The 26,681-nt window shown below is 38.5% G+C and overlaps 7 protein-coding genes and 1 long non-coding RNA gene across 9 annotated transcripts; 7 read left to right on the forward strand and 1 right to left on the reverse strand.

Moving 5' to 3' along the window:
• Window positions 1-825: 825 nt before the first annotated feature.
• Window positions 826-3,651, forward strand: LOC137729814 (chaperone protein dnaJ 50). 2 transcript variants are annotated; one of them, XM_068468850.2, is made up of 10 exons: window positions 826-1,015; window positions 1,108-1,170; window positions 1,271-1,337; window positions 1,439-1,498; window positions 1,696-1,746; window positions 1,876-1,956; window positions 2,318-2,430; window positions 2,583-2,700; window positions 2,806-2,932; window positions 3,296-3,651. In XM_068468850.2, exons 1-10 carry the CDS (start codon window positions 897-899, stop codon window positions 3,397-3,399), a joined length of 903 nt encoding a protein of 300 aa, XP_068324951.2. In that variant the 5' UTR covers window positions 826-896; the 3' UTR covers window positions 3,400-3,651. The 2 variants fall into 2 exon arrangements, 1 of the variants encoding a protein (XP_068324951.2); XR_011068035.2 differs by having other exon boundaries at window positions 831-1,015; window positions 2,793-2,932; window positions 3,296-3,435.
• Window positions 3,652-4,230: 579 nt separating this feature from the next.
• TDP1 (tyrosyl-DNA phosphodiesterase-like protein) lies at window positions 4,231-9,246 on the forward strand. Its single transcript, XM_068468442.2, has 16 exons — window positions 4,231-4,437; window positions 4,532-4,714; window positions 4,838-5,125; window positions 5,229-5,402; window positions 5,595-5,655; window positions 5,953-6,029; window positions 6,127-6,384; window positions 6,547-6,636; window positions 6,730-6,864; window positions 7,207-7,356; window positions 7,657-7,760; window positions 7,892-7,945; window positions 8,074-8,164; window positions 8,468-8,542; window positions 8,674-8,824; window positions 8,900-9,246. The coding sequence occupies exons 1-16, from the start codon at window positions 4,423-4,425 to the stop codon at window positions 8,995-8,997; spliced, it is 2,004 nt and encodes a 667-aa protein (XP_068324543.2). The 5' UTR covers window positions 4,231-4,422; the 3' UTR covers window positions 8,998-9,246.
• Window positions 9,247-10,136: 890 nt separating this feature from the next.
• On the forward strand, window positions 10,137-11,465 carry LOC137729869 (uncharacterized). Its single transcript, XM_068468920.2, has one exon. It carries the CDS (start codon window positions 10,147-10,149, stop codon window positions 11,002-11,004), a length of 858 nt encoding a protein of 285 aa, XP_068325021.2. The 5' UTR covers window positions 10,137-10,146; the 3' UTR covers window positions 11,005-11,465.
• Window positions 11,466-12,889: 1,424 nt separating this feature from the next.
• Window positions 12,890-15,459, forward strand: LOC137729868 (polyubiquitin). The gene is made up of 2 exons (XM_068468919.2): window positions 12,890-13,176; window positions 13,909-15,459. Exon 2 carries the CDS (start codon window positions 13,909-13,911, stop codon window positions 15,280-15,282), a length of 1,374 nt encoding a protein of 457 aa, XP_068325020.1. The 5' UTR covers window positions 12,890-13,176; the 3' UTR covers window positions 15,283-15,459.
• A 1,135-nt stretch (window positions 15,460-16,594) lies between these two features.
• Window positions 16,595-18,290, forward strand: LOC137729871 (MYB-like transcription factor ETC1). The gene is made up of 3 exons (XM_068468921.2): window positions 16,595-17,152; window positions 17,879-17,963; window positions 18,034-18,290. Exons 1-3 carry the CDS (start codon window positions 17,101-17,103, stop codon window positions 18,119-18,121), a joined length of 225 nt encoding a protein of 74 aa, XP_068325022.1. The 5' UTR covers window positions 16,595-17,100; the 3' UTR covers window positions 18,122-18,290.
• LOC148693925 (uncharacterized) lies at window positions 17,041-19,892 on the reverse strand. The gene is made up of 3 exons (XR_015952245.1): window positions 19,493-19,892; window positions 18,664-18,755; window positions 17,041-18,585 (listed from the first exon to the last, which is right to left on the reverse strand). It is a non-coding gene; the product is annotated as an uncharacterized LOC148693925 (long non-coding RNA).
• A 1,554-nt stretch (window positions 19,893-21,446) lies between these two features.
• LOC137729443 (putative xyloglucan endotransglucosylase/hydrolase protein 8) lies at window positions 21,447-23,701 on the forward strand. The gene is made up of 4 exons (XM_068468389.2): window positions 21,447-21,884; window positions 22,099-22,199; window positions 22,348-22,550; window positions 22,959-23,701. The coding sequence occupies exons 1-4, from the start codon at window positions 21,689-21,691 to the stop codon at window positions 23,359-23,361; spliced, it is 903 nt and encodes a 300-aa protein (XP_068324490.2). The 5' UTR covers window positions 21,447-21,688; the 3' UTR covers window positions 23,362-23,701.
• A 493-nt stretch (window positions 23,702-24,194) lies between these two features.
• On the forward strand, window positions 24,195-25,548 carry LOC137727854 (putative dolichyl-diphosphooligosaccharide--protein glycosyltransferase subunit 3B). The gene has a single exon (XM_068466687.2). The coding sequence runs from the start codon at window positions 24,311-24,313 to the stop codon at window positions 25,340-25,342; it is 1,032 nt and encodes a 343-aa protein (XP_068322788.1). The 5' UTR covers window positions 24,195-24,310; the 3' UTR covers window positions 25,343-25,548.
• Window positions 25,549-26,681: the final 1,133 nt, after the last annotated feature.

A 26,681-nucleotide genomic window follows, 5' to 3' on the forward strand; every position in this document is an offset into this window, starting at 1 on the left:
TCTTGGTAATGTTAAAAGCTCCTGAAGCTAACACAATCAATGTCAAAAGCCTCTTGAGCAATTACTTACGTAAGACAATCAATGTATAATGCTCACTAATCATGTAGACTAGAATCATGTAACAAATACCAACAAAAATGAAGCTTACTGTTGTAAACAACTCAACGAAAACATGTAAAATTACTTGTAGTTCTCATAGCTTCATGCAAATTCAATTTCAAATTCGGATACTAATCTGCAGGAATTGCAAGGAAAATTCAAAACAGGAGTTGGATAGAGTTTTTGATGAAACGACGAGATTTGATGAGTAACTTTTTTTTTTAATTTTTTTAATACAACGATATATTTTACACTAAAAATGATGAGAGTTTTTTGTGAAATGAAGAGATTTGATGTGTAACTTAAAGTTCAATGTTAATTCTGGAAGAGTCATGATAAAACATTCAACGATAGTCGATGCAATTTTGTTTTCAAATTATGGACATTTTAATTGCTCTACTTATTAGACCCTACCTATGACTGTGCAATACATTAGACCCATATCAAAACATACAGATTAGGATCCTCTCTTGAGCAAAAGGTTAGGATCCTCCTGACCAAGCCCATCGGGCTGTTGAAATTTTATCCAACGACTACAAATAGGGAGTCCCTCTAAAAGTTATAATAATTGTAGTCGTTGGATAAAATTTCACAGACGCGATGGGTTTGGTCAGAGGATCCTCAGCGGCCAGCTCTTACACAGCGACACATCGTTTAATCACCTATGAGTGTATGCAAATCCAACGGCTAACATTTTTTGAAAATCCAGATCTGTTGACTTAATTTATATTTTGGTTATCAAGCGCTCCAACCCTCGGGAATCCATTATCAGAGAAATCCAGAGCTCCGTCGGAACCATGGCGCCACCGGCCGCGATTCGGTGGTTCTCGGTCGTTTTAGTTCTAATGCTGTGCTATCTCATCACTCCGTCTACGGCCATATACTGCGACGAGGACGACTGCTACGATCTCCTCGGGTTAGTTCAGTTCCCTCACATTTTTCCCTTTGATTCCCGAATTACCCCTCTATTGGTTGCATATTTACCCAACGTTTCAATTCCTTGTCCAGGGTTACGCAGAGCGCCAATTCGTCGGAAATCAAGAAAGCTTACTACAAACTCTCATTGAAACAGTGAGTCCCCGCCATTTTTTCTCTGTAAAATTACTCTAAAATTTGATATGAAGTCAATATTTTGATCATATCTATTCACATTTTGGTGTTGAATTTTCAGTCACCCGGATAAAAACCCGGATCCGGAATCGAAAAAGCTGTTTGTGAAAATTGCCAATGCCTATGAGGTACTTGGGATCATGTAATTTTGTGGAAAAAGATGGGAACTTTTGAAGGTTTTGTTGCTGTCTTGTGCTATTGATAATGGAGTTTAATTGCTACATTGCAGATTCTGAAAGACGAGGCGTCGCGAGAGCAGTATGATTATGCCATTGCACATCCAGAGGAGGTAAAATGAACAAACTACATAGTTAGCAATGCGCTGAAAAGTGGATTTTTTTTAGACTTGAGAATCGAGACTACACGAAACAAGAACATTCTTGTTAGTATGGTGCTGAATAGTTAAATTTAGATTGGTAATTTGAGTTCTTTGAACTGAAATGTTTGTGAAAGGTAATAACTTTTATCATGTTTTTTACTTGTTAGGTATTTTACAATACTGCTCGCTACTATCAAGCATATTATGGTCACAAAACGGTGAGAGACTTTTATTTTTTAAGATTATAACTTCATATTCTGCCTGCGCAGAAGCAACTTTGTAGTTGCTAGGTGCAGCTCCAATTCCATTTGCTTATTTCTAAAGTTGTTTATATGTTCACCTTCTAGGATCCTCGTGCAGTCCTGGTTGGCCTTCTTTTGATTCTTTCTGCATTTCAGTATCTGAATCAGTGGACAAGGTATAATCAGGTACTGTTGCAAATCAATAAAATTCCTACAAGACATTATATGTGTCTCAATGCGTTAATGTTTGATTTGTGGATATCAGTGTATTTTTTAAAAAAGTTGCACAGCATGCCTTTGTTACTCGTGTGCTGACAGTTAATTTCACTCCCAAATATAGGTTTTATACTTTTATTAGTCTTTCGTTCTTGTACTTTGAGACTATAGTATAGAAATTGCAATGGTAAAGGTTTGTACTACGATGAGGTTACATGCGTACTCTGGTGGATTCATACAGAACTTAGTCATACACATCATTTGTTTTATGACTCAGAAACCTGGAAATGGTTCTTTTCTGTGACATTGTTGATTTTCCATGCTTTTGTAGGCTGTAGATATGGTTAAGAAGACTCCTGCTTACAAAAATAGACTACGGGCTTTGGAACTTGAGCGTAGTGGAGGGACTACAAATAAGAAAAAGAGCAACAGGCAGATGAACAAGTATGAACTTCTAGTCATTTTCAAAGAGAAATAATTAAATGCGTTGTGAAAAGTTGGAAATTTGTCCATAAGGATTAATCAATTGTGTATAGAACTGCATTTTATGATTGTGAAACTGTCTTGAAAAAAGGTGGATGTTTTTTTCTTCATAGGAAAGTGGAAGAAGATCTTGGCAGCGAACTGGAGCTGCAGATTAACGGAGCGGAACAACCCTCCATGTGGGATCTTCTTGGTGTTCGTTTCATACTTCTTCCCTACACGATTGGCAAGGTTAGAGTTCCCTTCATGTCATTCAAGAAATGCTGAGATTATAGGTTGAAGTCGGGGATTTTACATTGATTATCACATGGATTACCAATTAGTCTGTTGATTCAGCTATTATTATGGTGTGGCTGTTGGTTCTGGAGATACAAGGTGAAAAAAGCACCATATACATGGGATGATGCCTCCTACCTGACACGGAGGTCCCTTGGTGCGCCTATTGATGGATGGAGAAATCTAGGTAAATCAACTTTAAATTTTAATGATTTTTTTGTTCTTTTCTTCTAACGGCATTATGAATTTGGCTCAGGTTACCAACTTTAGATACATTAGGTCACCACCCATTCATACGAGAACCAACCTTGTTTTGCTTTAGCCACCCACCATGAACTTTTGGCTACACAAAATCTTCCATTCAAGACGCGACAACCTTAGAAAAACTGTTTCCGATCCTCAAGCTCAAGGGGATAAACAAGTCCCATAATGGAAAACTATTAAATTAATTACCGTTTTGAATTGTGAGTTCGAGAGTCTACATGCTTTCTTACACACCTACATCCCGGAGGTTCTTCATAACATATTACTCATTGGTTTGTTTTGTCAGATGAATCAAGAAAGGAAGATCTTATTCATAAACGTTTATGGGAGAAGGCAAACTTGGAGAGCTACCTTGCGGATATGCGCAAAGAATCCAAGCGGAGAAGATAGCAAATTTTGTCGCCAATGCTACCTTATGTTCTCAAAATACTGACAAGATAATTAGACCAAGGCACGAAGGAGTCGACCTATATTTTTGTTGAAATAGCTGAGCGGCGGAGGAGGCGGAATATTAAGATTGTTACTTGCAAATCGCAACCTTAGCAAATTGTATTTTGTGACTTTTAATACACGAAGTTATAAGTTATATGGATTAATTTGTGTATATGAGACTTTGAGGCAAAAGCACTTTTACCTTCTAAATTCCATTTGATGGTCATTGTAAGAGTTACTGAAATTCTGTAAAATCCTTTCTTCATGGATACTCAAATTGACAATCAAATATAGGGTGAGACAAATTTCAAAAGTTTAAGGAAGTAACAAATAGCTTCTCTCAAAGTGCACTCTGTTTGTCAATTGTCGCTTGCGGTTTTGCAGACAAATTACAATTTGACATAAGTGCACAACTATAAGAAGGGTAGTACTACCTACACATTTTTCTTAATTTTTTATTGTTAGATTGAATGAATTGAAGAAGATAAATTATCAAAAACTATCAAACGTGTGTGGGAGGTAAAAATAAGTGTGTCGATAATACTTTTTGTATAAATAAATGTGTCGATAACACTTTTCGTATAAGAACTAGATCAAAGGTCTAAGTGGCTCAAAATCCACACGAATGCATGATCTGGTGTGTACACAATTAATCTTGGTGTGCCAGACTTGTAGTCAGAGAAAGGTTGAAATATCTTTGTGAGTTTTCCTAACCTCCGGAATGAGTGGATAACCGTGATACCACTAGTTGTCCTCCTTTTTTATTAAAAAAAAAAAAAAAAACCAGTTAAATAAAGAGCCCAAATAGAACTCATCAGTCATGTGATCAAATCCCTCAACGGAAAACTGCCGTAAGCTGCCTCCAAATCTGCCGACAGTCCCGTCCTGCTCCTCAGAGTCCTTCTTCCCCACCGAGTCAGAAACTCTTCCCCTCAAAAGCTCGAAACTTTTCCCACTTCTCATGCACCCATACATTCCCCAATGGATCACCGTCTGGTACCTTTCTTCCCCTTTTGCCCCTCTCCAATTCCCACTTCTCAATTTCCAATCTTTTTTTTCTTACTGATGTTTGTTCTGTGCTGCTGTGTAGATGGGATATTTGGTTCCTCTCAATGCCAAGCTAGAAGAAGACGCTTCACTCCCAAAAATACCCCTCTCCCGAGGCCCGAATTACATCGGCCGCAACACCACCGCTTCCCTCTCCGACAAACGACTCAGCCGGAAGCACCTCGCTCTCACTATCGATGCTAGTGATTCCGCCGTTTTGGTCGTGGTAATTTCGTAATTTAAACCTCGAATGAGTCCACCTTTTGAACTTTGATGACCTTACTAGTTACTGGTTTATATATTGAAATATAAAGTTGTGAACTTTGAATTGAATGAATGTAAATTGTAGGAGGGGACAAATCCCATTGTTGTGAAATCCGGGAGTAACAGGAAGAAATTGTTTCCGAAAGAAAATGCAACGATATGCAATGGTGATGTTATAGAGCTGATTCCGGGGCATTTTCTTTTCGAGTATAAGACATTGTCTGATAATGAAAATGGAAATAATGTGCGTGTTGTCTGTGACCATAAGAGGGGATCAAATGATGGTGGAAAGGCCGGTGAAGTTGAAGAATTGACTCGAAAGAGGCCACGTCAACTAGTGTCTCAAGATAAAGGTTCCGAAAGGAGTTTTAAGGTGTCGCTCTCTTGAAATGAAGTAGTTTGAAGTAGTTGTTGATGATAGTTGAAAATGTGATTTTAAGATGTGAATAAAATGCATGTCTTTCTTCAATTTGAAGGCTGAGGTGGAAGGAAGCAGCTCGGGGGCTGATAGAGACGGTGGCAGTGTGGAGGCCATACGCCATTTTTGTGTTCCTAATGATCAATTACCACAGACCTTTCGGCTTTTGAATGTGCAAGGACTCCCCCCATGGGCAAATACCTCTTGTGTTTCTATAAGGGATTTGATTCAGGTAACGGTTGTCCCCTGCTGTATAGTTCATGTTGCATATTACATGCATGAATCATGTTGCAAGGCTGTGTAATACGTTATAAGGTATGCGCAGCGGAAGTTCATATTCAGCATGCAAAAATGGAAGAGATTGACTGTCTTATGAATGTTTGATTTTGGATGGGAGTTTAATTATTTCCTTCTTCTTTCATAGGGGGACATTCTTGTTGCTATCCTTTCCAATTACATGGTAGACATCGATTGGTTGATCCCTGGTATGTTCATTTCACTTTGATTGTGTTTCCTGTTAAAATATTGGTCATATATATACCAAACATGTATGTTACTTAATACTTCACAAATGTATGTATGTGTAAGAATGTCTCAAATATATCTACAGCAGGACATGCCTTTCATATTTGAAAGGTGTTTCTTACCCCAATGTTCTTTTGTTACAGTTTTTACGGTTACTATGTGTTTATTCTGAATCTGGTTAATGGTATATTATTGTTGTGTTATGCATAAGCTATCCTGATTGGTTCTGATTGTGTTTTTTTCCCTCCTCATTTTAGCATGCCCATCAATTGCCAAAGTTCCACATGTGTTGGTTATTCATGGTGAGGGTGATGGTACACTGGATTACATGAAGGTTTGCTTTGGGTCTATTCTTCTTAATCTCTGTCAATGTAATGCTTTTTGACCTTTTCGCATTCACATGACTTTAAGCTATTACCTGAAATTTTCAGAGAAAGAAGCCTGCGAACTGGATTCTACACAAACCACCATTGCCCATTTCATTTGGTACACACCATTCAAAGGCCATGATTCTTGTTTACCCTCGAGGAGTGAGAATCATTGTACATACAGCAAACTATATACATGTTGACTGGAACAACAAAAGCCAAGGTTTGTGGATGCAGGACTTTCCCTGGAAAGATCAAAATAATCCAAGCAAAGGATGTGGATTCGAAAGTGACTTAATCGATTATCTCAGTGCACTTAAGGTATAAATATAACAATCCTTGAGGTTGATTTGGTTGGTTTTATGTATTTATTTATCGTTTTGGTTTGCTTCCTTTCATTATCTTTTATATCTAGTTTCAAGATGTCTTGCCTTTAGTGCCAATGAGAGTATGAAATTGATGTTATTGGTTGGATGTCAACAGTGGCCTGAGTTTTCAGTTAATTTTCCTAATCTGGGTAGCTTCAAGATCAATCCATCATTTTTCAAGAAGTTTGATTACAGTGATGCAGCAGTATGTTTTCTATTCCTTGAAATATTTAGATTTTTGTTTTGTCTGGGATAGTTAATGTCAAAGCTAGTATCTGTGGCTGTGTGTAATTTTCAGGTGAGGCTAATTGCATCTGTCCCTGGATATCATACGGGTAATAACATGAAAAAGTGGGGGCATATGAAGCTTCGCACTGTTCTTCAGGAGTGTATTTTTGATAAAGAGTTTCGGAAATCTCCTCTTGCTTATCAGGTACGGTGACACAACTGCTTGACTCTTTTACCGGCAGTTATGATGATGGATGTCAATGCTGAATGTTTTTCTTTGATTAGTTGCAGTAATTCAGCAATATGTTTATTACAAATTTACAAGATTCTGGACCTAGTGGGTGTATATTTATTACATTTGATTTCTCCGTAGTGGGGATTCTGGCCATAGGAATTTTGTTTGGTTTATAAAATGAAGATATATAGAACGGAATTGTGATTCAAGGGGTAAAGTTTGTGGTAATGAATGCTTCGTTCGGTGGAGTGTAATTATTAGAAATAGTGATAGTTTCAAAGAAATTCTATTTATGTATCCTTACCTTTGCAGTTCTCCTCCCTGGGTTCTTTGGACGAGAAGTGGATGGCTGAGTTTATGTCTTCAATGTCATCAGGCTTATCGGAAGATAGAACTCCTCTCGGTCCTGGGCAGCCACTCATAATATGGCCTACAGTAGAAGATGTCAGATGCTCTTTAGAGGTACTATCAAGTAGGCCATTCTTGTGAACTATTTCCTGTAGACCTTGTTTTACTATTAAAGTCAAAAGACCTTGTGTGCATAAACCTCGATAGATCTCATGTAGTGGTCAGGGTTATATATCATGAAAATTACCTCAAAACAGTTGAAAAGTTGGCTATACTTAGACGAGATTCCTGAAAAGTAGTAATTGAGCCTTAGCATATAGCAATAGAATCATCCCGTCTATCATGTGGTCCTTGGGTGTACATTGTGATTCTGCATCCTGGTTTCATTTGCTGTTCTTTTATTGGTTTTTCCAGGGCTATGCAGCTGGAAATGCCATTCCAAGTCCACTAAAGAATGTGGAGAAAGACTTCTTGAAAAAGTACTGGGCTAAATGGAGGGCAAGCCATACCGGCCGCTGGTCTCTTTCTCCTACCTTTCCATTGAAATCTTTGACTCTGAGATGTTTAGTTGGACAAACTTATTACTTCTTTATTTTTCAATTTACCATTAACCTATAAATTGATTTACAGTTGTGCCTTTTCATTTCAGTCGTGCAATGCCACATATAAAAACATTCGTGCGTTATAATGGTCAGAAACTTGCGTAAGATTTTGGAATTTGGATCCTATTGATTGTGTTTTCTCGGTTTTATGTTTAAAAATATTTAGTAGCGTACCCGCAGTCATACTAGATTAGAGCACTAACTGTGAGTTTCTACATTTTCCCGACAGTTGGTTTTTGCTAACTTCAGCAAATCTTAGCAAGGCTGCCTGGGGCGCTCTCCAGAAGAACAACTCACAGTTGATGATCCGTTCTTATGAGGTAGGTTTGTCTGAATCATATCATCTACAACACAGACTTGATATCAATACAAGTGAAACGATGCCTTTCATTTGCTCAGTTAATACAGTATTGCTTAGCTTACTTGAGATGTACATCCAACAAGAAATTTGTCAACTTTTCAATTGCAAGTTACAACTGGTCTAATCATACAAGGACCTAATGGGTGTTGATATGTTGAATGACGTGTCATTTTCTATATTTCTCTATATAGTTTGCTTCATCATCTGCTTCTGCCAAAGCTTTTCTGATGTATGTTTATTTACTTTGTGTGGCTCATTACAGCTGGGAATTCTATTTCTACCACGTAAAACATGCAGTTTTGGGTTTTCTTGTACGAGCAATGGGGTTCCATCTAAGGTAATAGCTACATCCTGGCCATTTTACGCACGTTACATAAATAGTTATTGAGTATCACACTTGCGTTGTTAAGAAAGGAAGGAAGGGAAACATAAATGGAGCAGAAAGATATTAATTCAGTTGAGTTTCAGGATAAATCTGGACGGTCAGAAACTTCTGAAGCATCGAGAACAACACTCGTGACTCTGAACTGGCAAGGAAACAGGAATACAGATTCTTCATCTGAAGTAATTAAATTGCCCGTGCCTTATGAACTCCCTCCTCAGCCATACACCGCGGAAGGTAGTCCGTTCTTCAATTTCTTCCTTTTCCGTTCCCATATTTCATTCTTCTTATTTCTTTTTATCTCTTGGGCAGATGTGCCTTGGTCTTGGGACCGGCGGTATAACAAGAAAGATGTTTACGGTCAAGTTTGGCCGCGACATGTTCAGCTGTATGCTGCTCAAGACTCCTGAAACTCTTGTGTGTACTTGACAGCCATGTACTTACAATCTTTTCTCAGCTCTTTAAATTCGAGCATACTGAGCTTTTCTTACCCTCATCTTTTATGAGGCTAGAAATATTTTCTTTTAGTGTGATGGTCAAACCGCCACGTATGAATGTCACGACCAGGACTGGTTCTAGGGTAGTTTAGTTGTTTCCTTTTGGGCTTCTGCCCCACTTTCTCACAAGAACTAGTAAAAGATTCGGCCTTGATGTGTTCATTTTATTTATTTTTTAAACACGTTCTTAATTTAGTTTCCGAGAAAAATACTTGGGTCCAGACCAGTCAATTTCCATATTCTTATCCAACGAAATGAGACAAACAGGGTCCTGATTATGTAAGGATACTAATGGAAAAGACGTCACTCAGATCTTTCATTGGATGAATCCATGTAATTGAGCATTGTAAATGAGAATTGTTATTGGCACTCTAAAATTCTTATTCTACACTTCAAACTTTCTATATTTAGAAAGAAAAATACATTTGGGAGGAATGTAAAATGAGATTTTTGGAGTGTCAATAATACTTGGTAAAAGTAAAAAGCCTGGTCATAAAGTTGGAGAAAGTTTCTCATTCATCTAATGCAATCTAGCAAGCAATCTTGGACAATCGTTTTTATGAACCTTTCAGTTTAAATTTTGGATTTCCGTTATTACTTAAAAAAAAAAAAAAAAAAATCAAAAGTAATTACTAAATGAATTTTAATTTAAAAGAAAAAGAAAAATCGAAATAGTTATCGAACGCCGCTGAATAATTTTCAAAGCGAATCTAATCAGAACTAATTTTTTGGATTTAATTCTAATCCGATGCTCAAGATCGAGATCCTTGTAACAGATACCCACAAACATTTGAAAATTGAAACATTAAAACCTGAAAATCCGTGAAGATCACATAGTAAATGGATAACAATCTTTGATTCTTTCTCATTAATCCAGAAAATTTGAACCCCTTTCAGATTTCACAACATGCAAATCGGATGCAGTTACAACACATTTATATCGTAATCTTTATACATGCACAAATTACACACATACACATATATATATATATATATATATATATATATAAACATATATATTTATATATATCCAAAACCCTTGCTGAATTCTGATTCCTGGCAATGGATGTTATTTTTGAGCTCCAGAGAGGGAGATCCTTCACAATTGAAGTTGGTTATTTCGACACCGTTCTCGAGATCAAAGAGAAGGTTCAGAAATACCAAGGGATTCCCATTTCCCACCAAACTTTAATCTTCAACGGCCGAGTCCTCGATGATGAACGCAACGTTGAATACTGCGACATCTACAACAATTCCCGCGTCCAACTCCTCGTCGCATCTGAATTCGATAAACCGGTGAACAATAGCAATTGTAATAACAATGTGAAGGCTATGGAGGAGTACTGCCCGAAGAAAATCCAGCTCAACGTGAAGACCCCAACGTCCAAAATGCATGTCCCTATTGAAATGGATGTAAATGACACTGTCTCAAAGCTAAAAGAGAAAATCCAAGCGATGGATCAATCCATTCCACTTAATCGCTTGGTGCTTCATGCAGTTGGGAATGAGTTACATGATCATCGCTCGTTGTGTGAATGCGAGCTTGCGGACAATGCGGAGATAGAGGTGAGCTTGAGACCTTCACCAGCTCCTGCAACCTCACCCGTGTCAATGGGTGGGGCTGGAGTTGGCGGCGGATGTGGAATGGGGTCCAAAAATAAGCTGAAGCTTATGGTCTTGACAAAGTGTGGGACGAAGAAGATTGCGGTGGACGTGAACCCATTGGATAATGTAGGAGAACTGAGGAAGGAGCTGCAGAGGTTGCACCAAAGGCAAATGAATTTTCATTTGCCGCAAGAGAGCTATTTCTTCATCTATAAGCAGAATGTGATGGAGGACGACAGGTCGTTTCGATGGCATCAGGTTGCGCAGGGTGATACTATAGAGATTTTTAATGGTAGCGTAACCGGTGGATCATAGATTAAGCTATTGAGCTACAACATTTTTCATTTTGTTAGCATGATTTTTATTTTTTTTTTTAATTTGGAATAATTAGTGATGTGATTATATAAGTGTGATTTTTCTAAACCCTTCTTTTCCAAGTTGCTACCTAACTTGAGACTTGAAAGTAACTAGTGAATTAATCTCATTTTTTTTCTTGTTAGAAGAGGGACAAAGAAAACGTAGAATCAATAACTATCTTGATTGCATGTTAGAACAGTGAATTAATCACATTTTTTTTTTCTAGACAAGGATGATCGAAAATCATTAATCAACTACTAAATAAAATCAAGATAATCAACTGAGCGAGGATGACATTAGAATCTAAATTAAGCAATTTGATTTCCATGCTTAATGATGAGAAATATGCTTAGGACCAACCAAGTGAGTCTATTACACAAAGCAGAGACAAAAAAAAAAAAAAAAAAAAAAGAGAATAAGACTGACGTAGCTTTGACCGTTGGCGCAAGGCATGACGTAAATTGCTCGCGCATTTGAACCACTTTCGCATGCATCAATTGTTCTCTTCAAGATACACTTTGAGGTTGAATGTCAATTTCCAAGTATCTGTTGACCAAAAGGAAATGCATTGGATACATCCAATATCGTCCCATGGTTGGTCCGAACAAAGGATCCAACCAAGCAAAGCCCCAGAATCGTTTTAAGAAAAAGACTCCAGCATCCTCCACCAAGCACCTCAAAGTTAAAATCCGCAGCCACCAAACAAAAGGAAACCAGTGAGAAAATACTTCTCACAAGCAACAGTGTCGAAACCGGCACACAGACTTGCTCTTAAAATATCTCTTGACCAAAAGGAAATGCATTGGATGCATCCAACAAAGTTGGTCCCAACCCAACATAATAATTGCCCACTTTCATAAAATAAGAGCCACCCACCCCACTTGGAATACAATACTATATTACTATGTATTTTTTGGGGAAAGGGATTCTCTCTAATCCATTCCTTTTAATCTATCAAGTTCAGAGATTCGGACCATTAAAATTTGATCCAACGGTTACAAATAGAGGTTCATTTTAAAAATTATAATAATTTTAGCTGTTTGATCAAATTTCAATGATCTAGATCTCCAAATTTGATAGATTAGGAGGAATGGATCCGGAGATGATCCCTTTTCTTCTTTTGGCACCACCTCAATGGCTAATCTTGTTTAATACCTAATACTAAATTTTACTCTGATTAATCGAAGGTCGTTGCAATACACGCATACATCATATTCAATTGCTATAAAAAATAAAATAAAAATTTGTTTATCTTAAATTCTTAATCATGATAGTATTTATATTAGAAATACAATGCAACTGAAGTTTCAACACTTATAAACAACATCAAATAGTGCACAACCTTTTAAACTAATATAAATGAAAGTTATAACTGGCGCGAAAGAAATAGAGGAGTCAGAATTTTCAAATAATTGAGTCATGTTTTCGATAAAAAAAATTTATTAGATATTTCGTCGAGTACTTGTTCTACATGTTGATTTTTTGCAACATTTCTTGAAGGCTTATGCCAATATATGTCAATAACTACTGTTATATGTAGAGTCAAATATGGCTATATAGAATTTACAGTAATATTAAGACTGGCAGAACTTGTCATTGAAGCATTTCGTCAAGTATTTAGTGCGTACAATGGGTTAGATGGCCTAATACAAATTATTGTGATTAGTGATCGTAATAGTTCGATGGGCAAGTGGACAGAAAAATATAAATACTCAAGAAAATTGTTATTGACACTCTAAAAATCTCATTTTACGCTACTTATAAATATATAATAAGATTTTTGAAATACTATTAACACTTCCTATACTTAATCTCGAAGATAACGCCATAAGGGCTCTGTGAAGGAGGAGTGATTTGAGATCACGGACTTTGATATTATCAAAGAAAGGGACTGGATACCACGCTTTGCCGTTTAAGCCGCGCCATCGGCACGTCCTTCCATCCACGTGTCGCTAAATAAGTGGACCTCCTCATCACGCCAACTACATTTCCGTGACGAAGTCGCCTTCTCTAACGCTATAAATCCAGGCATCAGCCTCCCCCCTTCCTCACAATTGCGGTTGTTTTGCTTCTCAACAATCTGAAAAATCCTCCTCCAATTCTCTCTCGAAGCTCCCTCAGCCTTTCAAGGTGTGTTCTTTTTCTCTTGTTTCTTGTTAATTTCTTGTTTGGTTGCTAGGAAAGTGTAGGAAAATTGGAGATTCTGTATTTGATTTTGTTGATGTTTGAGATTTATGATTAATCGGTTGGATCTGTTAAATTTAGCATTGTTTTGGCTTTTGATGTTAGGGTTTTTGATTTATTGGATGCGAAATTAGTAACTTGGAAAGAAAATTTGCGTTGAATTTTGTGTTCAATTTTCACGAATTAGGGGTTTGGTGTACTTTATCTTAGTGATCAGCATGTCTTTTCGAATTGAAAGTAAATTTCTTTGTATCAATTTTGACAAGTAGGTTTTATTCTGTATCCGATATCAAAATTGAGATTTGTTAATGGTCAATTTAATTTTTCTATTTATTTTTATTCCAAAATTGAGTAATTTTAGACTAAAATTGTGTCTTTGATCTGTGATTTTAAGTTGAAGCAGGGTTTTTTTTTTCCTTTACCTGATTTGCTGAAATTCAATTTGCAATCTTGATCTTGAATTGATTTATTGTATATAAGTGGCTGTTAATATTTTGTTTATATAAAAATTGGAATTTTCTTGAATAAAAAAATCTCCTTTGATTTCTGATGCATTAGTTTCCAAATTAGGGTTTTTTTTTTTTTTTTAATAATCTGATTTTCTTATCTGTAATTCTTAATTTTGATCTAGAGGGATTTGTTTTTTATGCTTGTCTTATGATATTTTGGTTTCTGTAGATGCAAATCTTCGTGAAAACTCTTACCGGCAAGACCATCACCCTCGAGGTGGAGTCATCTGACACCATCGACAACGTCAAGGCCAAGATCCAGGACAAGGAAGGGATCCCCCCAGACCAGCAGCGTCTGATCTTCGCCGGAAAGCAGCTCGAAGATGGCCGAACCCTTGCAGACTACAATATCCAGAAGGAGTCAACCCTCCACTTGGTGCTCCGTCTTCGCGGTGGAATGCAGATCTTTGTTAAGACCCTCACCGGCAAGACCATCACCCTCGAGGTGGAGTCATCCGACACCATCGACAACGTCAAGGCCAAGATCCAAGACAAGGAAGGGATTCCCCCAGACCAGCAGCGTCTGATTTTCGCCGGAAAGCAGCTTGAAGATGGCCGTACCCTTGCAGATTACAACATCCAGAAAGAGTCAACCCTCCACTTGGTGCTCCGTCTTCGTGGTGGCATGCAGATCTTCGTTAAGACCCTCACCGGGAAGACCATCACCCTTGAGGTGGAATCATCCGATACCATTGACAATGTCAAGGCCAAAATCCAAGACAAGGAGGGCATCCCTCCAGACCAGCAGAGGTTGATCTTTGCCGGTAAGCAGCTGGAGGACGGCAGGACCCTAGCCGACTACAACATCCAGAAGGAGTCTACCCTTCACTTGGTTCTCCGTCTCCGTGGTGGTATGCAAATCTTTGTCAAGACCCTTACCGGGAAGACCATCACCCTTGAGGTCGAGAGCTCCGACACAATTGACAACGTGAAGGCCAAGATTCAAGATAAGGAGGGCATCCCACCAGACCAGCAGAGGCTTATCTTTGCTGGAAAGCAGCTTGAGGACGGCCGCACCCTTGCCGACTACAACATCCAGAAGGAGTCCACTCTCCATTTGGTGTTGCGTCTCCGTGGTGGCATGCAGATTTTCGTCAAGACCCTGACAGGAAAGACCATCACCCTGGAGGTCGAGAGTTCGGACACCATTGACAATGTCAAGGCCAAGATCCAGGACAAGGAGGGAATCCCACCGGACCAGCAGAGGCTGATCTTTGCCGGGAAGCAGCTTGAGGATGGCCGCACTCTGGCGGACTACAACATCCAGAAGGAGTCAACCCTTCACTTGGTGCTGCGTCTGAGGGGTGGTATGCAGATATTCGTAAAGACCTTGACAGGAAAGACCATCACCTTGGAGGTGGAGAGCTCTGACACCATCGACAATGTGAAGGCAAAGATCCAGGACAAGGAAGGCATCCCTCCGGACCAGCAGAGGTTGATTTTTGCTGGAAAGCAGTTGGAGGATGGAAGGACCCTGGCTGATTACAACATTCAGAAGGAGTCCACCCTTCACCTTGTCCTCCGTCTCCGTGGTGGTTTTTAAGTGCTGGATGTGGCCGGTGGCCGTCTTCTACCCGTTCTCGTTGAATTGTTTATGTTTTTACTGTTTTTATGTATTTAAGTTTGATGGTACTGTTTCTGCCTCCTGATTGAGGCATATGGACAAGTTTGGTTTATCTTTTACTATGTTTTGATAAATAAATTCCGTTCTGGTTAATAACTTCGTGTTTGAAATTTGTTGTGAATCTCTTGGTTTAATTTGGTTGTTTGCATGGTGTTGTGTTTGTGAATGGTTTGCTTTCAATCGTCTGTTTAATGTTGATTGAGTGGTGCGGTTGCCATCCTTGAACTGCTGGACCTTTGGTGCAAGACTGGCATTTCAAGGTGTGCCTCAATCTCTGGTTTCTGATTTTCCGGTGAGCTCACTCTAGCGTCCGGCATTTACCCCAATCTGTTTTCCGGCAACGGAGAGGGAAATTGATATGCCTAAAACCTAAGACTTGAAAGCAACAATAACTATGGCAAGCGTCACTCTAGCATCCGGCATTTAGCCGAATACCTAAGACTTTGCCACCCAAAAGAAGAGATGCTGTTAGTCTATTGAAAACACGAGTTACACCAGTTGGTGGAAAGAGTAGACGTGCCGTGTCCAATGTATGCTAATTTGCCCCTCATAGCTGCAGCCACTATAGGCTGCCGATGAATTTCACCGTCCCCTGATGTATATTTTCTGTACTTCTCCACGTTTGAATATTGACATCCACGTTTGAATTTCGCTATCCTGGTGCATCCGCTCGCGACTCTCTTAGTCGAGTTGGAAAAACCCAAATAAGTAAACTGGCTTTGGACCTTCTGTAAACGTCTATCCATTTAGGGCTAACCGCGTGGTTTTGTTACAAAATCGCTTTAGACCTCCGGTTTATATCTCGGAAACCATTTTTAGCGATTGAATTATATCTTTTGTACGAAAGTATTGGACATTCTAATCCGAAGTTAGTTTCCACCACATTCATATGACCTAACAGGGCTAAATGGTTACGGTTCAAAGACGGATCCATTCCTTACGCATCCTCATGTGGCGGAACTAGGGCCTCGGTTGGTCTTTAAGTTCGGATTTCAATGGATAATCCGTTTACTCAAGGTATTTTGAAGGTAGATGTTATTCATACGAACAAATGTTGGTAGATGTCGGTATCACACGTTTTTAGTTTCTTTTATCACGTTACTTGTTGATTGCGACATACATATTACACCCTACTAACCTCCAAACAACAACCAAACGAAAATAAAAGGCTCTTTTTTAATCGATTTGAACTCAAAAACCAAGTTTTTCATGTTTGCATTTTTCAGGGGCCCCTCCTAAATTAGGCACCTTTTTATTCTGCGGTCACAACACACGCACAGGACGACTTTGTACGGATGTATATACAGACACATATAAAGCTGTGTGGCATCAAGTTAATCTCCCTCCGGCATCCAATTCAGCTACCGATCAAACTCATATACATCCCAACTTCCATTCAACTTAGTGTCTCAATGGATCAGATTTTGATCTGAATTCGTTCAGTGGCTACTTGAACTTGACATCCGATAAGATAACTATTTCGATATGGATTTTGTCGTAAATTGACGGATTATTGAATGGAGTCGTGTCAGTATAATTTTAGTGGCGACAGAGTTTGGGATTTCCTGTTCATTGACATGCCTAGATTCAACTACCATTCTTTGCTTCTTTAGAACCGTTCATAGTTATTGTTGCTTTCAACTCTCGAACATATATCCCAAAATAAATGTTTGAGATGGATAGCACCCTATTCTATTGGCTCTTCTGTGACTTAATTCTCGTCAAGAAATACGCGAAATGGCGGACTCCGAGCACTCTTCTTCGGATGACACACACTCGGACTCTCGAGGTACTGCTTTTCTTTCGGTTTGTTCCATCTACGTGTGTTTCTTCCTTTTGCAGCCTCTTTTGTTTTGGTAGCGGTTAGCCTTACAACAATGCTGTAAGGGTCTTTTGACACTGGCTTGGAGATGTTTCATGGCTATTACCATGCATTAAAATCTCAAGGCCAGTTTGATAACTATTTCGGTTTTGGTTTTTAGTTTCATTTTTTTGACAATTTGCAATTTTGGAGTGGATAACATATTAAGAAGGGAAGGATGAGCAAATCCGATGACGGAGCCACTAAGGGGGTCCCTAGCCCATCCTGCCTTTTTTTTCTTCTTACTGCTATTACAGATGTTGATGTTGCATATCAGTCTAATACCTTTAAAATTCAAGTATGTGCTCAATCCAAACTTTTTTCTGTATCAGGCCGGGCCTCTTTTTTCTCTTCATACCTCTTATTACAATGCAATCTTCACTTCCTCTTCTTATTCTATCAACTGTTCTTCGCCTTAAACTTATATTTTAAAAGATTTCTAGCTTACTCTTTACCTCATATTCGGATTTCTAGATTTGCTGCAAAACTGGAGGAATGACCATCATCAAAACATGCCCTCTATATTTACAAAGAAATAAATGAAAATTGGAAACTAAAAACGAAATGGTTATCAAATATGTCATCATCGGAAACCAAAAGCAAAATAAGTTTGTGTATTAATTCTTCTCATTGATCATGAGTTGTTTATTTCAGAGAAAAGCACAGAAAAATCTGAGCTTCAATTCTCCCAGGATGAGGAAGCGCTTATCATAAGAATGTACAATCTAGTAGGGGAGAGGTTGGTCCATTTTATTCTTCGACTTGTAATTATCTCGATCGAACTGTATGTTTTAACAATTTTCCGGCAGGTGGGCTTTGATTGCCGGGAGGATTCCGGGGAGAACAGCAGAAGAAATTGAGAAGTATTGGACCTCTACATACTCAACTAGTCAATAAACAAGGTGGTCAGCTGGTTGTTTCATGTGTATCCAAAATATTTACTCCTTGTCCTGTAAATTTACTGCCTACTTTCAAAAGAAATCTTCATGTATCAGACGATAGTCGTCAAGTAATTTAGTTACATCTATCATTTTTGAAAAGGGAACTGTTATTAGCACTCCAAAAATCTCATTCTACGCTCCTCACAAGTGTATTTTTCTTTCTAATTATAGAAAGTTTGAAGTGCCAAATGAGATTTTTGGAGTGCTAACAACAATTCCCTTTGAAAATTACAAATAAGTAAATGCTCTCGCTTGATGACCAGGGGTATCGGGACGAGTACCAATTATATGAAATCAACAAGTTTTCTACGAGTCATCGCACCAAATAGACTGTCAACCAAACATCTGACCTGCCTTGTACATTACTTTGTTTGTAAAGCTTGGTGTCAAGTACTTGCTTCCCGCACATCGCACAAACTCCTGCATAACATCACACATCAGACTTTCCCGCAATAACAAACCTACAAAACCAGTTAGATAGCCAAATAGAGACACTACCTTTGGAGTAAGCACATGTGTGACAGTATTTGCCATCCTGGTGTACTTGCTGCTTGCAAATGATGCACTTGGTAGTTCCGTAAGGAGTCCACCTACACGCAAATGAATGAAACTCATGTCACAAAATTTGCAGACGATCCCATGTGACACATCCACACAAACAAACTGCATAAAAAGAACTCAAGAAACAGAAACGGGGTAGTCAAATCAGTATTGTACACATGAATCATGAAAGTGTTTTGTGCAACCTCGTGGAACTGATCAACGACATAACTTGTATCACAGAAAACTCAAGAAACGGCAATGGGGTACTTAAGCAATTATTGTATACGCAAATCATGAATCCATTTTGTGCATCATCTTCAACTGATCAAAGATGTAACAGATAGTAGAGAAGACTATATCGAAACTATACGAAACTTATGCCTTTCTAGTCTCTGCAATACCCTACACAAGTCCTCTTCACAATTCGCAACATCTCTCGATTTCCCAAAACCACGAGACATACTGTTTATTGTTCATCCGGTCTGTTAAATAAAGGGAGTTTTATCGAAACACTTCTGGTACTGTTCATGTTTAACGAAAAACCACATTTTTACCGTTTCCTGATACTATTCACTACATCTTTATTTGTCATTTTTTATTAAAATTAAAGTTTTTTTTTGAATTTTTCGTTAATTTTCATTTAAATTAAAAGGATGGCACCAAAATTTTCAAATCCAAATCCCTGCTCTGAACTGGCTAAACCCAATTTAAACAAGAAATTTGAAATTCAGACATATATAATCAGAAATAAAAGCAAAATATAAATATTAGAAAGCGGACCGACCTTTTCTTCTTGGAGAGGAGCTTGTTCTCGTTCAATTTCGGGCCACCGCCTTCGGTGGTGTTACTGGCACCTTCCTTCCACTTGTCCGGTACTATAACCTTCGATAGCTTCTTCTCGCCTGTTAATTCAACAAATTCAGATAAAATATCGAAATTACTATCAATCGGAGTTCAGAAACTGCATAATACACTCAATCGAAATTACTATCAAGAGGATGAACACGCTATTTTGATTAACTAGCTTAACTAACATATGTATATAAATTTAATTTTTAAGATTTACTGCAAATTCGCTTATTTTGTATTTCAAGCTAAAATAGAGTTTGAATTTGACATTGGAATTACTTTCTAGTGATATTTTATTTTCACATAAATGAGAGGTTGTCGATTCAACTTGAACGATGAGTTTGACACCAAATTATTAAAGTTGACATATTATATAACTTGACTCAAGTCCCCCAATCCCTCAAGCACAATATCAATATATAAAAAGAGTGGTGCTATTCACTTACACACACACACCTCTTTTTACTTCTACACACTTCTTTTATTTTTTTGGTCATCAAATCGATGAATTGAAAAAGATAAAAAAAAACACAAATAACAAAGAGTGTGTGAAAAGTAAAAAAAAAATTTGTATAAATAGTAGATAGTATTGAGTCAGATAAAAATACGAGATATATATTCCTAAGATTTCTCATTTCACTTATTAGTAGCCCTTATATTACAATCAATCCATTAATAAATTTCCTCAACTTCAATTATTCATATGTTGGGTTCCTCACGATCTGGCTGCATCCCACATGACTCATGAGATCAGAGATGAATATGCCTTCTTTTATTCTTGTTTCTTACAGGTTATTTTATATTTCCCATGTCTTTTTCTATACTTCAACAACAAATCATTATCTTGCCAAATGGAATTGACTGTGTAAATCTTAAAACGATAATGGCAAAGTCTTCCGTTTGCTCTAAACACTCCTTATCTTTCTAGAATTTCTTTCCAAGTATTACTTATTCTTTTTTATGCTGCTGGAAAAAGGGAAAGAAATAGTTTATCATTGTTGTAGTAAATCTTCTTTATTGATCATGCTTTCAACCGAGAAAAAAGCAACCTCTTTTGGGGACCTAAACTTCACTAATCTCAGTAAAAGTCTTGTTTAATATGATTAATCGTGCAATTACCACACAAATCAAAAGAAACCTCGCAAAAAGAAGCCAAGAATGTGGAGAAATCATAGGCTTTATAGGCTGCTTTTGTTCGTTTGATTGATCAAAGCACATTTAACCATTTAAGTTCATTTTAATCTTCATTCTTAAAAAAAAAAAAAAGATAAAAAAAACTAAGGGAACTATTATTAGCATTTCAAAAATCTCATTCCACACTCCTCACAAATGTATTTTTCTTTTTAATTATAGAAAGTTTGAAGTGCCAAATAAGATTTTAGAAGTATTAATAACAATTCCCTAAATAAAATAAAAACTTCTGTGCAACTAAAATACCACTCCGGCCTTAACACAATTTGTTTGCCTTGTTAAAATTTGAAACATGCGTCATTGACTTGAAATACCTTCAAGTAACTTCCCGCAAAGTTTATCTTCTCATTTTCTCTTAACAACCAAATCCAGTTGTCTAGATGCCATTACGTTCGATTATTGTACGACCACTCACATTCAATCACGTTCATAGAAGCTGCACATGGACCCCACCCCCTGCCCAATTGCCAAACACCAATTGAGGGGCAGCCTGGCTTTCCTCAGTCCCCAATCCTAAACCTTGTTATTTTACTTTTTTTTCCATCTAAATATGCGGTTCACTCATGGATTTCTTTCCCAAAATAACGGTTAAAAAAGTGCAAAATATCCGATACTCCATAGCATTGTAAATATCTCTACAAGCAAATGATGTATTTACAAGATGATTTATATTGATTAACATAAACTACTCAAAACTTGAGTGAAAGGAACAGGCAATCTGTATCGACCAACTGGCCTAATCCAGTCATAATCCAATGATTAAAAATACCAGACAAACAAATGTGACTTGGTTCCCAGCCTTCTTTAAGTCACATTCATAAGTCTGACAATTTAATGCACCTCTCCTCCTCGTCTTCCTGGAGATCCAGCTGAAAGAAGCTCTTCCATCCATTGTTCTCACTTTCTTCAGATTCTCTGCTCCAAATTCTTTGACCCGAAAATGGAAAGAAGGGCGCCTCCGATGCCTGTTCTTCTTTACATTGCAGCTCTCATGGCTGCTTCTTGTTGTTCTTCATCAGAGGCAGCTGCCCCAAAAAGTTCTTTCGAGGACAATTTCGATATAATGTGGTCTGAGGACCATTTTACAGCTTCAGAAGATAAGCAGATCTGGTATCTTTCCCTCGACAAAGACACAGGTAAACATACACAAGATATATTATAAGCAACAGTAAATGCAAATTAGGCCAGTTGGCTACGACAATAAGTTTACCCTTAGTTTATAATATCGTCCCGTCAATAAAGATTTATTTGCTCTTCCATATATATGTTTCAATCTTACTTGAAGATTTTCTTGTAATCACAATTGTATATGGATGTAATTCTGTAGTTTTCTTTCTTAAAATTGAGCAGGTTGTGGATTTCAAACGAAACAAAAGTACAGATTTGGATGGTTTAGCATGAAGATCAAGTTGGTCGGAGGTGACTCCGCCGGCGTAGTCACAGCTTATTATGTGAGTAATCCCGCATACAGTGGGGAATATATCTCCTTTCTGTTGTGACAGCTTACTTATCACGTCACGCGATGAGCGCTACAGGAATTAAGAACGGGATACATGTGTACTGACTAATGAGACTTGAAAATGTACTTGTTGTTTGCAGATGTGCACCGAAAATGGAGCAGGGCCAGAGAGGGATGAGCTAGATTTTGAGTTCTTGGGGAATAGGAGCGGGCAACCTTATCTGATCCAGACAAATGTGTACAAGAATGGAATTGGAAACCGTGAGATGAGGCACCAGCTTTGGTTTGACCCCACTGAGGAATATCATACTTACTCAATTCTCTGGAATAATCATCAGATTGTGTAAGTATAGATCTTTCTTTTGCTCTTGCTCACACGTTTGACACATGAATGCTGTGTAAATCGTTTGATCAACAAAAGTTTGCTAATAGAACGGTTTAGATAGTTTGTGATAGTGATACGTATTTGTGTGGTAGATAATCTCTATAATATAGATGTGCCTTTAGATAAGTAAAAATCATTTGATCAATCGAGTTCAGCCTATCTGGTAGTGTAGACAGTATTTACATGTGATGCATGTTCATATAACAAACAAACACATATGACAGACAATTTCTATGTAACACATGAAAGTATGCAAACCGAACGCATATGACCTACGAATATTGTCTGAGCCGTTAGATCAGTAGAAATCGTCTGATCAATAGAATTCAGCTGTCTAAGTATACGTACATCTGTTTTGCATATAAGGTTTTTTGTGGACAAAGTTCCCATAAGGGTGTTCAAGAACAATGGGGAAGCAAACAACTTCTTCCCCAATGAGAAGCCGATGTACTTATTCTCCAGCATATGGAACGCAGACGAATGGGCCACCAGAGGTGGGATTGAGAAGACAGACTGGAAGAAATCACCATTTGTGTCCTCCTACAAGGACTTCAGTGTTGATGCTTGCCAATGGGAGGACCCATTCCCTGCGTGCGTCTCCACCACAACAAAAAACTGGTGGGACCAGTATGATGCCTGGCACCTATCAGATGCCCAGAAGAAGGATTTTGCTTGGATACAGAGAAATATGGTGATCTATGATTATTGCAAGGATTCTGAACGCTTCCCAACATTGCCAGTGGAGTGCCCATTGAGTCCATGGGAATAAAAATATATATTGCCAAGTTTTGCAATTTAGAGCTTAAGTCTCTGCGCAACGAAAATGTTGTTCTTTGTAACTGAAAAGGTACGGATTTGAGTCGTGGAAACAATTTCTTTGCAAAGTAAAAGTAAGGTTGCGTACGATAGAGGTTTCCCCTACCCTCGCAAAGCAAACGAGGAGCCATGTTGGTTTGAAGTTACCTTTTTTTATTGTAAAGTTTTGTAATTTCAATTTTTGTTAAGGCACTAACATGTGCTTTTGTAGACCATCTTTTGTATTTGGCGATTGTATTTTTATTGAATTTTAAATCAATTTTGTTCAATAAAATAATTTATTCCATTTAAAATACCCATGTATCAAACTTACAATTAAGTGAGGATGGTGAAGCAAAATAATTTTGTAATTCTTGATTTTTTGAATATTTAGAATTTTAGAGCAAAAAATAAAATGTTTAAATTTGCTTGGCCAATTCTAATGATATTCTTTTTTTTTCTTTCACTTGAGTTTAATATTTGATTTTATTCTATTCTAATTTACAACGACAAAATTTAAACTTGCCCATTAGCGGCTAGCTTAGAAACACTATCAAGAGCAAGTGAAATTAGATTCCAATTCGTCTTATGTGTGATTAGAGCCAACTAATCAAAATATGTAAAAATACACAGAGACACATAATTTAAGTGTTTAAGAGCATTTTACAGTTCTACTCGTGCCGTCCTAAGTGGCCAAGTTCGATTATCTTCTTCCCTAAACCATCAAAGGGAAGAAAAAAAATTAAAAAAGAAAAAGTAGAATTACAATTGGATAAAACGACATGTCGCATACTCTAGCCTTCTCATCTTCCAAACGAAAAAGGCAACACTAGAAGACTGAAAATCAACCATCTACCTCCGGAGGCTGCTTCTTCCTCTTCCCACAAAGCAAAACCCTCCCTGCAAAAATTGAACCCCCAAAAATGGGTTCAATTCCGAAACTACCCCTCCTCCTCCTCACCACCGTCGTCCTCCTCCTCGCCGCCTTCACCGAGTTATCCGAATCCAACCCGGTCCCCGAACTCCTCTCCCTCCAATCCCGATCCAGTTCTGGGGTGATCCGCCTCGACGACCGCTCCCTCGCCCAATTCCTAACCGGCGTCAAAACCCCGCGACCCTACTGGGTCCTCGTCTTCTTTGATGCTGCGAAGCTCCACGACAAGTCGGAGCTTCACCTCAAGGAGCTCCGCAAAGAGTTCGCCGTCGTCGCCTCCTCCTTCATCGAGAACAACCAGGACCCGTCGTCCCCCTCCCACGCGAAGCTCTTCTTCTGCGACATCGAGTTCCAGGAGTCGCAGCACAGCTTCGCCCAATTCGGAGTCAACTCGCTGCCGCACATCCGCCTGATCGGCCCCACCCACGGCCTGAAGGAGTCGCAGCAGATGGACCAGGGCGATTTCTCCCGATTGGCCGAGTCAATGTCCGAGTTCATCGAGTCCAAGACCAAACTCGTCGTGGGTCCGATCCATCGGCCTCCGATGCTGTCCAAGAACCAGATTATGTTCGTCACCATTGCCTGGCTGATTTGCATGCCGTTCATTGCGAAGAAGGTTTACAGTGGCAAGACATTGCTTCACGATCCGAGGATTTGGCTATCGGGGTCGGTTTTTGTTTACTTCTTCAGCGTCTCGGGCGCAATGCATAACATCATTAGGAACATGCCCATGTTTTTGGTTGATAGGGAGGATCCTTCCAAGCTCATATTTTTCTACCAGGGCTCCGGAATGCAGCTCGGAACAGAGGGGTTCACTGTCGGATTCTTGTACACCATTGTCGGGTTGTTGCTGGCATTCCTCACCCGCGTGCTTGTTACGGTTCGCAGTGTCAAGGTGCAGCGCATTGTGATGATTATTGCACTGTTTGTTTCGTTCTTGGCGGTGAAGAAGGTGATCCAGTTGGATAACTGGAAGACGGGTTACGGGGTGCATGCTTTTTGGCCTACGAGCTGGAACTGAGCTCGGGGAGGATGAGCATGTCAATTGCGAATTGAGCTTCTATAAAGGTGATAGATTTATGTTAACGAAAACTTTGATAACGAATTGATCATGAAAAAGATGTGTACTTTTTGATAGTTGGTCCTGCATTAGCAGGGCTTACATTATGTTTGAACCGAGAACTATGTATTAGAAAATTTCGCCTGATTACATATGCTTTGCGTTTATGATGTTTGTTATATATGTTTGGTATTGTCGTCAGCAGACCAAGGCATTGCAACCAAGGTGTTTGCTTTCCTTGTTAAAGCTAGTATATTAACCGATTACTCGCCTCTGCATTAGACGAGTATTGTTATTGCTTCATCTGCAGACCGACGGAAATTTCTCTCTTATGAACATTGTCTTGCTAGAATTTCTTCCGTTGGTTATAACTTGACTAGGTGAATGTGATTTGCATTTGCTGGATGAGTTGCCCTACTGGACTGTGGACGAGATTGTCATTCGTGATGGCCTCTTGCGTTTGCAAAGAGGTCCGAAAACTTGGTTATGCTTGAGATAGGGTTTGTGGGGGGTAGAGTCAGTACCATTATATCTCGTAAAAGAAAACAATTAGATGTTGTTTGATAGGGGATGCAAAATAGAAACTTCAAGTAATCTTGTTGCGGAGTGTGCTTTGATCATATTCGTATGTCTCGGTTGTTAGAATCTTTAGTATGAGCATCGAGGAACTGATGCCTGCTTAAGAATAGATACAGGGTTGATAGTAGCCAATACGTCAAGTCTTTCCGTGGGTCTATATTTGAAGTGACATTTTAGTACTTGGATGAAGGTGTGATCTAGCTAATCATTTTGTTCAAGCGTCTATTTGGGTACTGGTTGTGCGATCTTATTGTGATTGGTATTCGTGTTGCAGTATACGGTCATTTAAGATAGTTTCTGGCATATAAATTTTGGCTGGATAGAAACTTTACTTAAATCTTGAAGAACAGGTTTGGTGATAAATTTGAAGGGCACCGGTGAAGGAGATGTTTCGGCTCTTGTACGAAAGACAATGAGTGGAGGGAAAGCTCTTGGCTCAGAGGTTTAGATTATAATCTGAAACCAGCAACAAAGCTTTTATTTAGCTAATTGTCCATGGTGAAGCGTCAATTTAGGAGGTTGAACGTGTACATTGGTCATTGGTGAGTCAAAATATACGTACTAATTTTTTTGGTTCTAAAACGTGTTCATTTTTTTTTTTAATTATTCACTAAGAATTTGCTATCTCACTTGTCTTTTGAAGATGAGAACTTATATTCTAATGGATTTTGAGGAATTTTAGTGGATTTATATAAATTCATAGAATTTGATGAAATTCTCG

Source organism: Pyrus communis, chromosome 10, assembly GCF_041283825.1.
Source record: "Pyrus communis isolate YQ-2024b chromosome 10, ASM4128382v1, whole genome shotgun sequence".
NCBI classification, from domain to species: domain Eukaryota; kingdom Viridiplantae; phylum Streptophyta; class Magnoliopsida; order Rosales; family Rosaceae; genus Pyrus; species Pyrus communis.